General features: G+C 38.9%; 1 protein-coding gene across 4 annotated transcripts in view; it reads right to left on the bottom strand.

The window, feature by feature from the left end:
* Nucleotides 1-13,810, bottom strand: part of LOC119736875 (apoptosis-stimulating of p53 protein 1-like) — a 58,608-nt gene that overhangs the window by 10,921 nt on the left and 33,877 nt on the right. For all 4 annotated transcript variants that reach the window (XM_038210906.1, XM_038210898.1, XM_038210889.1 and 1 more), the window contains one exon: nt 3,215-3,358. In XM_038210906.1, the coding sequence (XP_038066834.1) occupies nt 3,215-3,358 (144 nt within the window). The remainder of the gene's footprint in view (nt 1-3,214; nt 3,359-13,810) is intronic.

The raw sequence follows: 13,810 nt of genomic DNA, 5'->3' as shown, positions 1-13,810 counted from the left end.
GTACATGTAGTTGATGCATCCTTGATTTTTTTTCAGAAATGTATGATTCTGAGAATTTATATGAATGTCTGACTTTAAAAAGAGAAAAAAAAAAGCATTCCATTTGGTGCATGTACATGTATGTATTGTGCTTGTATACATGTACAATGTACATGACGGTATCTACATGTACATGTACATGTACTTGTTCCACAGACTTCTTTGTCCAGAAGTATTATCTTTTCATATAAATACAATATTTCTGAGGTCAGCCAAGAGGCACTATACGAACTTGCCAATAACACTAAGCCCAAGGGTATTATGTATTATCAAGAAATACAGAAATACGTGTACATGTCCATGTACAATACTTTTGTAGTAATCTCATGGGCCTTGGATGGGGACATAAAGAAGGACTATAAATCCTGCAATTTAGATAATGAGTGATTTGTTGCAAGGTCAACATTACGTTCACTCATTGTTGTATGTTGGTATAGAGGCAATACATACATGTACATGTACATATAATAGACAGCCCATAACCTCTGTTTTATTTCAAGCAAATTGTACCGGTACGTGTACATCTACAATTATCTTCAAAGTTATCATAACTTACCAGTACATGTACATGTACAAAATGAACGATGTTCTTTATAAAGTGTTTTGTAAAAGGGGGAAATACATGTACCGGTACATGTACCATAGACAATGTCACCAGAGTCACCCGTGATGTGCAACCAACAGGCAATACCCAAACATTTAAGCATTATTGTACAGTGAATGTTATTTTGCCCAAATCTAACACGCGTACATGTATGTCAACATTTGTATACCATTTATATATGTATGTACGTAGATTCTGTTAACAAGTTTAAAGGTCGACTATATGAACGTACATTGTGTACATGTAGATTTAAAACAAGTTTAAAATAAAGGTCAACTTCCAACATAAACATGGTTTATATTGTTCCACAGTCAATCATCCAATCTTTATTGTTGAAGTGTGCTTCTATGGAAGTGTGTTTATTTGGAGCCTCATATTTACATGTACAAGAAAAAAAATAATCATAATGAACACAAAAGCATTATGATTAAATTGCATGCCTCCAAATAAACTGCGGGGTCAATGTTGCCTTAGTCTTTGTTTTACAATGTACACTACTAACAGTAGAGTAAAACAAATACCCTTTGGCAAATCTACAAACGGACAAGGACTTTCTCCTCACAACAGCAGGATTTGCTACACCAATGGCAGCTTCTCTGTTGTTACTGTGAAATTCTCGTATTGAAAAACTGCAGACCCAATTTATTAAGTCTTCATGTAAGGATGCGAACCACTTAACCCGCAATAAAAGTTTTGCCCCGAAAACAGGAGGACCGACACTCTCATTTACTCAGCATACAATACTTGTGTTAAGTTAGTTTGATGAAATTTGATTATAAATGTCACAAGGATAACATGTCCAAGCACACTGTATCTTAAGCTGTACAAACCCAAAGTGGTGAAGCCCTACTTTCGAGGTGATGAATTCAAGAAGATTTCATAATTATGGTACCGGTACGGTATGTCGTGTGCCATATACATAGTTATGCATCAAGAACAACCTTACATGGTCACCGCCTTATGGGGAAGTTTTTATTGTCAGGCAAATTAGGACCGAGTTGTGGGGACTTTCTGCTGTCCCCACAGCGTCTTCGGTCCCCATAGTACCATGGAACAAGTCGTGTGTAGTCCCCTAAACTACGGACCAAGAAAAAAAATAAAACTACCAAATCATTTTGAAATACCTTGCTGGACTGTTAGTGAATGACAGTGTAAAGCATCCTGTAAAATCATGGCACCTGGTATACTGTCATTTTCAAGAAAAGTGGTATTTTTGTATCAATTTCCAACGCTGGTCAGCCGACCAGCGTTGGATAAAACTGGCTTTTTTTCAAATACTGGCCCCAATTGACCATCGCACTTGTTTGCAATCGATTACACACCTATGAACGGGTACAAGCCAGCTAGACTGGTTCCCTGACCTTACAATTTCCCAATGTATGTAAACTGCTCTGTTTCTTCTTATATGGAGTCAGGGAACCAGACTACAGGAAAATGATTGTTTTTCTTGGTTTTTATAGCATTTTCGAACCCAAAACCTCAAAAAAGTCAGTGTAACTACATTTGCTATACATTGTATATTTCCAACCCCCCAATTCCATCCATTTCTGAAAATTACAGCAAAAGCAAATGATGTAACATTTTATGTCAAACAATATTTCTTCATCCTCTTCCTCATAAAAACTTTACTATGGTTCTTTTAAAATGGTCACTAAAATCAGACCTGTGATTTCTAAATCACTACAAATTAAACTGCACCCCATAAGGCCAAAAAAAAGAGGGTTCCGGTTTCTGGTATGCGCGCGCGTCGCCGTAGCCATGCGCGTCGGCAAAATGAAAAAGGTTTTTTTCAATGAAAGATGATGTCTCAAAACCGCCAAACTCACTGGTTTGACTGGAATCCTGCTGCTGCACAATTTTAACGTGTTTTTAGATGGGGTTACGATTGAGTATAAGCTTTATGTGGCCTCTCTGGGCTCCCATATATTTTGCACTGAGTTTAGTCGGGCACCATTTGCAGTCATCAGGCGAAATTTGAAGAAAAAAAAAGTGAGAAAAAAAAAAAAAAAAGCCGCGTCACCGCACCACTTTTGGGGCAAGCTCCATACCATAAACCGGAGATTTTTTTTTTTGTGGCCTAAGCAAGGACATTGACAAAAACGCAGAACCGCCACCAAAGGCCTGGATAGCTCAGTTGGTAGAGCACTGGAATAACAATCCGGAGGTCGCACTCCAGTCAATTTCTGTTGACCCAGTTTGACTAGTCACAGTGCTTCCTTGACATATGATCTGACTGCTGGTGACTAGCCTTTGTTAAAAGTATAGCAGGGGAAGTGGAAGTGAATTGTGACTGTCTGTGACTGTTTGAAATGGCAGGAGGTATAATAAAATTTAAAAAACCAATGTGATGTCAAACTGAACCCTTCTTTATTTATCATTTTCAAATATTTAGGGTAATAAAGGTGCAGTTTGATTTATCTCCTACATGTACAAGTACATGTGCTCTACATTTTGTGAGCTGTATAACATTCATGTGTCTCGAACTCTTATTTAGCTGAGGAAGCAGTTTTCCCTTTTTCCCCAACCTTTTCCGTCCCCGTTTCTCACTGGACCGCTGCGACTGCCACTCACCTGCTGTTTCTGCTCTTGTTGCTTCAGGAATTTGAGTCGTTGTTGCTTGGCAACCAGCGTCTGTTGCTGGGCCTCAATTTGGTGTTGTTGCCGGTCGGCCATGTCCTGGAGCTCGCTCAGTGACAGGTCAACGCCGGGCGGAATCTGGAATGAGACCAAAGCCAATTTTTTTTTTTTTTAAAAGGTGATTTTTTTTTTACTGCATTTAATAATCACTTGAATCACCTTTGTGCTTCTGCAAAGTGAACTAAATAAAACTAGGGCTTGAACTATTCTACACACAAATCAAAGAGCAGTATGTAGTTCCGGGTGACGTCAAACTTTTAGATTATTGGAAGGTCATGATCTCTTCTGCGGCAAATCGAACCCCACACTGAGCCAATTGTGATCGCAAAATGCTGTGAGAAAAACACCATACTCCCACTCGTAATCATGAGGCATCTGAATAATAAGCAAATAATGTCTAATTTAACACAAGAAGGTGACCTCAAAACACCAGTAATTGCATAAAATATCAAGGTAATAAATACATAAACAAAAGTATGGTACCAGTATGTTAATACTGGTACATGTTGTACCTTGCAAAAACAGATGAGATGTGGTTGGTACCAGTATTAAATTAATGTACATGTACATGTACATATTTGTATTACCCCGACAAATACGGGGCTGCTGGTTCATTTTTATAAAATCAATTTATGATTTGGATTTGATACAAAATATTTAGTAACTATTTTGAATAAGGTAAGGTAAATACATGTACGGTAGATAAAGTACATTGTAACTTTTACTTTACAAAATGTATTAGCCATACCTGTACCTGAACATGTACATGTACAATAATACAAATATGTACAACCTTTGATAGACTCCTCAGTCCAGTCAAACATACCGTATTACCAACAAAAAAAAGCAACAACAACAAACGTTATGGACTTTGATCATATGAGCAAATAACAACCAACATGTACCGTACATTGCAATGTGTGCGCGATATGCTGTGTACTGATCTACACGTATCGGTACATGTACACGTACCGGTATGTGCTGACAAGAAGAAACACCATTTAGAAAATCATATCTCAAATGTAAAGCACAAATTAACCGAGACAGTGTTCCTTTTAAGCACAAAATTATTCTTTATGATGTAAAGAAGTTGTCTCTGACACTGGGGCATACAAATCTTGGCCAACTCCCAAACAACACTTTAGAGTAGATCAAGTCCACAGTTCCAAGCACAGAATCACCTTTACTTCAGAAAGGCACACAAACCAAAATCCCAACGCAATTAGTCCACACTATCACAATTTATCCCTGGGATGAAATGGCAAGGCATTTGCAGATCCTCTCCCGAGAGTTGTCGAAAACAACACAACCAATAAAATACAATCAACTGCAAAATATCCCAGGCAGAGTAAAATTGCAGCCGACAACTGTTACTCCTGATTCATAACCCGGGCTCCCCGAGCCGGTTCCCTGCAGACTTACCAGGAAGTCTCCGCACACAAGAGAGCTGGGGCAGGCCGGTAACCGACAATAGACTGTGTCCTCGTCGTTTTTGTCTGTCTGTATCTCATCCTTGGTATAAAATCCATTTACTGCTCCCCAGCCTCCATAAAAACAGGCACTCGGGCTGAAACTATTCATTGCAAATGTGCTCGCTGCTCTTTTGTGGCAATCAAACAGAATGCAAAATCCAAAAATATTTTTGAGCAGAGAGTCAGCGAAGACTGCTGCATTGGAGCAAAAGGTGGAAGAGGCCGAATGAAAAAAAAAAAATCAAATCTTGGCAAAGCGGGAATGAAATTTGATAGAATAAGAGGTCAGTGGGACACCCGCTGGTGAGCACTGATTGAAAACTGGTGCCGGGGAGAGGAACTCTGGTAACATTGTCTTGGTTGACGTACTGACGATGAGAAGTCATCCAGGCCTCTGGGTTCAGGACCTGGCAAGTGGGTGGTGCAACCAGACGAATCGTCTCAGAGGATTTCCAGTGTGGGGTTGGGTTTGGGTAGGGACTGCTGCACTCTGCATAACTTCACACCCTGGCTCGGAATGTTTTCTTTTCAATTTTAAGAAAGGCCCGGAGGATTATTGAAAACCACATGTACATTTGTACATTGAGCAAATGTGCTTGTGGTGAATCTCATTCAATTATGAAATGTTAGTTTTGAAGTCATTTAAATTAAACAGTCACAACATTCAGAGCAAGTTATTAAATTTGACAGACAGTGGGTACACATATTTCATAGTCACAGCTCGGGCATTTTGCTACCATGTTGTGTCCAAACGAAAAATTCATGGGCTCAATCAACTTTTGCACTGTAACTACATTCTATTACGATTATGAAAGAGTTTTGATGTATGAATGTGATAGCTCCAAAATGGATTTAGCTAGTTCATTTCGTTCCAGCTGTTTTTGTATACTTCTGCACTACTTGCACTGTACCGGTACATGTACAGTGTATGTTAACACCACAATAAAAAGCAAGACCTGTACATGTAACACATACCAATGTAGCAATTCTTAATCACAATGAACCTGAACATGCCAGTTTTATTTACAATTATTAATACCAAAACACTGCACAGGTTGTAAAAAAAATGTAAATATATCCTCTTTGACTTCTCATCACTGACACATGCACGCAACCACAAATTAAAAAACGCAAGTTTCTCCGCTGATTAAAAAAAAAAAGGGTAGGAAGAGACAAGATCCATTTTCTCGGGAGGATGCGCGCATTAAGAAATGAGGCGTCGATGCTGAAAAGCATCTCAGAGAGTTGATAAATCACACCACGTACACTGTGCCAGGTCCCGCATCCTGTAATCTGAGAAGACTCCAAAGCTTTCTCTGTCTGTCAGCGCGATGCAATCTCCCGCGCCACATCAATTTGCTCTCTTGCTTGGATTTTATTTCTTCTTTTTTTAGGTTACTGGTGAGGTACACGTAGTAAAAAAGGCCAAATGCGCATCGTTGGATGCTTTCTCCATAAAGAATGAACTCTCGTAAAAAAAAAAAAAATCCATGCGTTATATCATCCGAGATGGATGTTTTACAGCTGGTGACTATCATCAGGAATTATCACTCCTGCTTGAAAGTAATTTTTCTTTCTTCTCCAGCCATCCATTAAGTTTTTTTTTCCCAGGGGGATATCTTTCACATTGCTGTTCACAGACAACAAATTTAGCTAGCAGTAATGCATTTCTGGGCACTAGGGACTAGTCCGACTAGAAGAGGCACACTGTTTGTAAGGACGAACCTTGGCAAACCAGAACTGTATTTAATGGAGGGGGGGGGGACATAATGAGTAAGCACCTACAATGTATGTACCTGTTCATGTAACATCCTTTCATTTCTGCAATTATCTGCTTTGTGTTTGACTTGACTTTAAATGAACGTACAAATGTATATAATAATAATAATAATAATAATAATAATAATTTGGGAGGCTACTCATCCTTACTCACAGCTAGTTATGCTGAATTGCCAAGGACGCGGCTACAACGTGGTCGGGCCGCTGGCACGTAAAGGCGCCTATGGCTGCCAGCCACATCGACCCATATATGACCACAGAGCACAGCCTGAGATCGAAAGTGTTTGATTTTTCCGGAGGGAGGAAAACCGGAGGGCCCGGAGAAAAACCCACGTGGCACAGGAGAGAACCAACGCACAACTCTACTCACATGCGATCCGCGGCCAGGATTCGAACCGTGGTCACCTTGGTGAGAGGCAAGCGCTTTGCGCACAAGCCACCCATGCCACCATATATGCACCGGTGCTAGTGGTAGTGTACAATATCTACGTAAATGTAAAAAGGCATTGGCATATACAGGAACATTTATGTACATGGGTAGGAAAAGTTGGTAACTGCTTGGAAATGTTTTAATTTACACATTTAAGCACTGTACAACTTGGTGGAAAGCACAGCCGCAACGGAGAAAGCAGGCAAGCAGCCAGAAAGTTTATACGATATGAAGATGAAATTCCAAACTTTACAAAACTTTATACTACAGTGGTTTTCATTATTTTTTTTTTACAGCATAAGAAGTGAAAAACAAGCAAATACAGTAAGATGAGAAAGATTTGAGACAGCAAATTTACGCCCTCGGCCTTCCTTCTCCCTCCTATACTAGACAAATCTTCTCCGCATCATTGAACATGACAAGCCACCCCCTGCCAGCATCTTGACAGTAATTCCAATCAGATTTTTTTTGTACGGAACACAAATCAATGTTCAGAGATGAGCAATATGCCGCTGTGCTCAGTAATAAAAGGAGAGAGATTAGCACTGTGAGGGAATCATACGCATGGCTACCGATGCACTAAATCAATGCTTGTTACGACTTAAAGAATATATGTAGAGAGTAAAGCGATGAGGTACATGTAACATGCGCTGATAGGCTACATAATATATGTTTATAGTATTTGTAACACGCTAGAACTTATCACGTTGGAGAGGTCACAAAATAAGGTTTTTTTTGTAACGCTTTATTACGTTTGTCCATCGTTCTACCCGTGTACTTAATTTGTTTACTTGGAATTCGAAACCCCCTAGTACTTCCTCAGGACTACCCTGCTAAATCCAACAGAGTCCAACCAGACTTTCCTGTTCAATCCACTGTGCCTCATTTTCAGTTGTCTGCTGAATCTAACGGAGTCCAACAATGCGTTATAATGCGGTTCAGTTGCCTGCAGAATCCAACATTTTGCATGAGGAATGTACACAAGGGGTTTACTGCTCAATCCAACAGGCTGCATCGGGTACCGGTATGTGACATACATGTAGTTGGATCCTGTTGGATTCAGCAGGGTTAGGGTTAAGGAGATTCAGGAATGTTCCTGAATTTTTTTTTGTCCTGTACATGATGTAGGGAAATACGGTTTTAAGAAGGCAGCGTATAATAATGTGTTCATAAAAAAAAAATCAATATTATAAACTTTACTTTCATATCACCTACATGTACATGTACATATAATTACCCACTTGAACCAACTTACATGTACCTAAAGAATACTGCATGCGCCACCCTTTACTACTTTCTTATCTATCAAACTTTTCCTCAATTTTTCACCAGGTGATAATTTTCAACCTTTGCCCCGCCATAAAATCAACCCTAGCTTCAGCGAGATGGCTGCTCTAATGGGCCACCCCACGGCCAGCCTGCCATTATAATAATAAATCACCACTCCTGGGACCTCTGTCGACCTTATTATGCTGAACAATCATTTTTCAGGGAATGAAGAGAGACAACGAAAAGTTATGACCAAATGTAAACAAGAAAGTTTTGGGCAGTAATGTAGGTGTTGGTTTTTTTGGGCAGGTTTGTTTTTTAAAGGGAATGTACAACATTTGCTTTTGCTGCAATTTTCAGAAATGAGGATTAGTATTTATAGCTCCATGGTTATACCGGTATAAAATATTGTTAAACTGACTTGTTTTATGTTTTGGGCTTGTAGATGCTGGAAAAACCAAGAAAACCTATCATGTTCTTGCAGTCTGGTTCCCTGATCCCACATAAGATGAAACAAAGCAATTAATACACTTTGGGGAATTGTAAGGTCAGAGAATCAGTCTAGCAGGCTTGTACCCCTTCACATGTGTGTGATCAATTGCAAAGAAAAGAAATGTCAGAATAACTAAATATGAACAATTAAGAACAGTTTTTGAAAAAAGCCACTTTTCTCCAATGCTGGTCGGCCAACCAGCGTTAAAAAATACAGTTTTTCTTGAAAATGTCAGCCCACCAGGAGCCACGATTTTAAAGGATGCTTTAGACTGTCATTCCCTAACAATTCAGTCAGGTATTTCGCAATAATTTGATCATTTCGTTTTTTGATTTTTGCAAATGTTGTATTTTCCCTTTTAAAAGGGCCATGAGGGATCAGGATTCTCAATGAAAACAAGGACTGAAAATGATGGGCATTGAGAAAAAAAACCCTAAATTTTATTATTGACCAAGCCTACATGTACATGTACATGTATGCAACCTGTAAATGTACATGTACAGGTATAGTGAGCTGCTTTCTAAGGCACATGTACCGGTACATGTACAATGTACATGTACATGTACTGTACACTGTTATTTCACAAGATCGATCTTCACAACCACTGACTACCTCCATTCTATAGAGGACAGATAGTTTTCCCAATACAAACAGAACTGATAGGGCCTATCGGCAGGGTGGATTTCACCATTTTATTCCCCTCCACTGGAGAAGAAAAACCAGCGTCCTTGAAGTTGACTGCAAGCATAATGTAAACACGGGTAACTTTAACTGCCCACAGGGCGAGGTGAATGAACAAACTCCTGGCCATTCTCCAACACTTCACTGCGAATTCCAGAGGGACTCGTAACCCTGAAAATAATGTGGCTGCACCTGAATCCAAGAAACTAGGATGCTGTGGTTCCACCTTTGAACCCCCCTTTTTTGTTGTGTGTCGTTTCTTTATTATTATGGCGGGGCTTTAATTTACACAATGTGAATAGAATGGTCCATGAAAAGTATTTGTGGTTTTCCTGAGATGAACAGAAACTTGAGCCTAAAAATACATGTACATGTATGTGCGTATGCGCAAGATCTACAAGTACATTTAATTTAATGTGAACTTTTACTTGATTTGGTTTTGATGAGTAACATTTTGCATAAAACAAAGACAATTTCAAAACTCTACATGTGTTTGTGGCCAAACACATGCTACTTCGGCCTCAGAAAAAATGCCCTCTAATGTTCTGGTTTAAAAATATATACACGCATGTATGGTAAAAACATGCTATGGCTACTCCATTCAAAGCTTTTGTGTTACCATGGAAACCATGTACATGCGTATACATGCTGCAGTACCGGTACACTGTTTTAAAAAATTTCCAATTATTTAAAGTTTGAACTGATATTGTGAAGTAAGTACATTCATGACATTGTACAGGTACGTACATGTACATTGTACATTGTACATGTACATGTACAGGTCTTCAAAACTTTAGTATGTACATGTGTACATGTATGTATGTATGTATTCACACATGTGTAGGCCTACTGTACAGTGCTGTACTGTGTGCGTGACTCGGGTAAATTGTTTCTAAACTTTCAACCAGATAGTAGAAAATCTTTTATTGCTCAGGAATGTGCCCTCATTCACCCGATGAATGGGCGCCATTGTGAAATACATAACAGCGGATGAGGTCAGGTGCATATTTCCAGACAATAAAGTCCCTGCATTCCTGGCACTGTCTGGAACCACATGACAATGGAGTCACTCACAAAACTCTGTATTCAGTATTTGTATAATAAACTGTCACCGATTCACAGGAAAACAAAATGTGCTGGATTCTGTAAAAGGAATATCTAGACAGATTGATGGATCAGCCTGGGGATGTCTGGGCAGTGCACAGTAACCTACATTCACACATACACGTGTACATGTATCATAGGTGTTTAGTTTTATGTACAATACATGCAGTGTTTCCCCTGGCTAATGAACTGAGCGAGGTGGTAAAAATTCAAATTGATGATTGAAACAAAATTTAAGCAGTCTGCAAACTGAAAAAAATGCAGTGCTCTCAAAAGATGTGCGATGATTCCATCTACACATCCAAATTGTGAGTTCTTGATACATAAAGGTCAAGGAAAACGCTCATAAATTACACAAAATGTAAATTTTTCGATTAGTAAATTTCCTTTTATTGCAAATCTTCACAGCGAGGTGGTGATATTGGCAAAAATTGAGCGAGGTGGTCACTGAAAGTAGCGAGGTGGGCCGCCTCACGTTTGGATAGGCAGGGGAAACACTGACATACATGTACCACAAATATGAGATGGAACTTATTGGCACAGGCCGTAGTGGAGAAAAGTGCAAAAAATTAAACGGGGGAATTGTTTTAATGTAATCTTTAATATGTCGACGACAACATTTTAAAGAAATAGTATAAAAATCGTGGAATAAAAAGTGTTTTTAAGGAAAATAAATAAGCATCTTTCATTTTCACCAATACAAAACTCGAAACTTTAAGAGCCTTTTTCTCAGGATTCTACTTTTTTGACATGTCGATAAATGAAAACGTTAAACAGTCATAGCTTGACAATGAATGTCTGATTGACGTGCAACAAACAGTATTAAGGAGAATTTTATTCTCTTTTCTAACACCAACAAACCCTCATTCCAACCTCTGCCCAGTTCCGTCTCATTTTGCCAGAACGCCTCAGAAATTATTCAACAAGGGAAAATGTAAGCAAGGTTAGCCTGTAGACATGATAAAACTGATGCGAAAAGGATATTTTTATGCAATGTTATGCAATTAATTCAATTTGCAAATTTTGGGACTTTCTTTTGATATGATTTTCCTAGAAACTTTCTTCAACTTCTTTTCTTATCTGCATGGTATTTTGCATTTTTATGTGGCAATTGTGCATTTTATCAATCAATTTGATTTTTAATTTTTAATTTTTTTTCAATCCTTGTCTTTTTTTTCTGAGTTTGTAGATATATTCAAGTTTGTATTTTCTACACATGTGCATTTTCTTCAGTGTTTTTTTTATGAACTGTTAACTGAAGGTTTACATGTATATGTGTAAATTTATAAATAAATCATTTATAGTTTGTGTGCTTATTTCATTTTATGTACATGTAGGAGGCCTTTAAAACTAGGGGATTGTTACTGAGTGATTAAGCTTTAACCTGTTTCAGAAAAATGAAAATTGAAAATAAATCAACATACGTATTAATGTATGTGTGGACTCAATGATGGAATTGTACCATGGGCGTAAATCGGCTGGGGGACAGGGGGGACAAGTCCCCCCCCCCCCCCCCCCACTTTTTAAAGTGGGGGGAATATCATATTGTTTGCCCCCCCCCACTTTTTTCGTCCCTGATTAAAAATTGTAGCCTATATATATGATTATATCTCGGAATAGCTGATTCAGTGACTCCAAACTCGAAAATGATGTTTAAATGATCATTTTTTGCGGAAAAAAATGGTTAAATTGGTCAGAAATTGCCTAAGATTGCACCACAAAGCGTCTGGAACCCCACGCCGTTAGGGCTTTGTGCTCACATTAGTTCTGATCAAGATATGTCCCCCCCCCCCACTTTTGAGAAGCAATTGATGCCCTTGAATTGAGCCATTCTCGCAATATTAAAACCAGCCACCAGCAATACCACTTGTCAGCCAGACCATGCCATTGCTGGCATTTTGTGTGTCAGTCTGCAAAAGCCCCGCATTGATTTGTTGCATGCCAACACATTTAGCCTCAGACAGTGGATCCAGCAAAGGGTTCAGAACTGCCACCATGCAGGATTACATGAGTGATGGCACATGGGGGGAAAAAAGTCAGGCATTGATTAGCGGATCGATCCTATAAGCTGCTATGGCACAAAAGGTTAGGTATGCGGGTCATTCAGGAGTCAGGAGCTGTCATAAAAAGGATGTATCTGAATGATTTATGAGGGAGACCTGTTGGATGGTATTGTGGAAAAGAAATGTACATGTAGCATTTAACGAAGGCTTACACATAAAGCTGAGTTGCGTGCTGTTCATGAACAAAGTACTGTAACCTCATTCATTATTACATCCGCCAAGGAAGTTATGTTTTCATCGGATTTGGTTAGTTAGTTGGTTGGTTGGTTGGTTGGTTTGTCTGTTTACAAGATACTGTAACTCAAACAGTTATGGACAGACTTGCATGAACATTTTTTCCGGGGTGGTCCTTGGTACAAGTACAAATCGATTAGATTTTGGAAGCGATCCGGATCTGGGTCTGGATCCAGGATTTTTTTTTAAGGATTCTTCACCATTAAGGCATGCGAGTATTTCTTTTGGGTATACTGACAAATGGCGGGGAGTTGTTAAGCCTTGGTGGAGGTTTGTGCTCTCTGAGTGCTTTCTAGTTTATTTTTTAATTTTAATGACAGGATGATCCATGAAGACCGGATTTTTCCAGTGGGGTCTCTTTGTGAAAAAAAAAGAAAAAAAAGAATTACACTTTGGAGGTGGGGAAAATACACCCAAATTGACTTTCCAGAAAAAAAGGCAAGAAATGAGGCAAAATGGGTAATAGTTCTGAAAAAGTCCCTCCTTTTGGTTTGGCATTGGTAAAAATGGTTACAATTAATAGAGCTCTGCTACATGAATTAGCAATTGGGTAGTAGAAGTAGTTGCAAGCTGCTGGCTTTTCATTTCCTACAAGTACAAGTACAAGAAAAAAAATTAAATGGCAAAATGTCAACAAGGGAAAGGTGGAGGAGGGCCCTCTCCCAGCTTGATTGACCCCTGATGTGCATGTTGTTCATTGCATGGAAATTGTACATTTCTTGTACCTGCATGTCTTAAAATGGGAGAAAAGGCTCAGCATGTCTTAGAAAAAAATTATATGTACGCTAGCCCCCACCCCCACAAAAACAAAATTAATACAATACAATGTACATGTACCGTACATGTACATGCCCTCTCATCTCCATCCCCCTCCACTCAAATTGAAATACTATTTTTTTTTGCATCCTGCATATTTGCACCATGAGCAGTTGGGTTTGTAGACAATGCACATGTACATGTTGATATGTACATGTAATTAATTTCATAGATTATTAAAAAATAAAA

This window comes from Patiria miniata, unplaced genomic scaffold (genome assembly GCF_015706575.1).
Source record: "Patiria miniata isolate m_02_andy unplaced genomic scaffold, ASM1570657v1 HiC_scaffold_10, whole genome shotgun sequence".
Taxonomy (NCBI): domain Eukaryota; kingdom Metazoa; phylum Echinodermata; class Asteroidea; order Valvatida; family Asterinidae; genus Patiria; species Patiria miniata.
The sequence above is the reverse complement of the archived record's forward strand: the minus strand, read 5'-3'. Positions and strand labels throughout refer to the sequence as shown.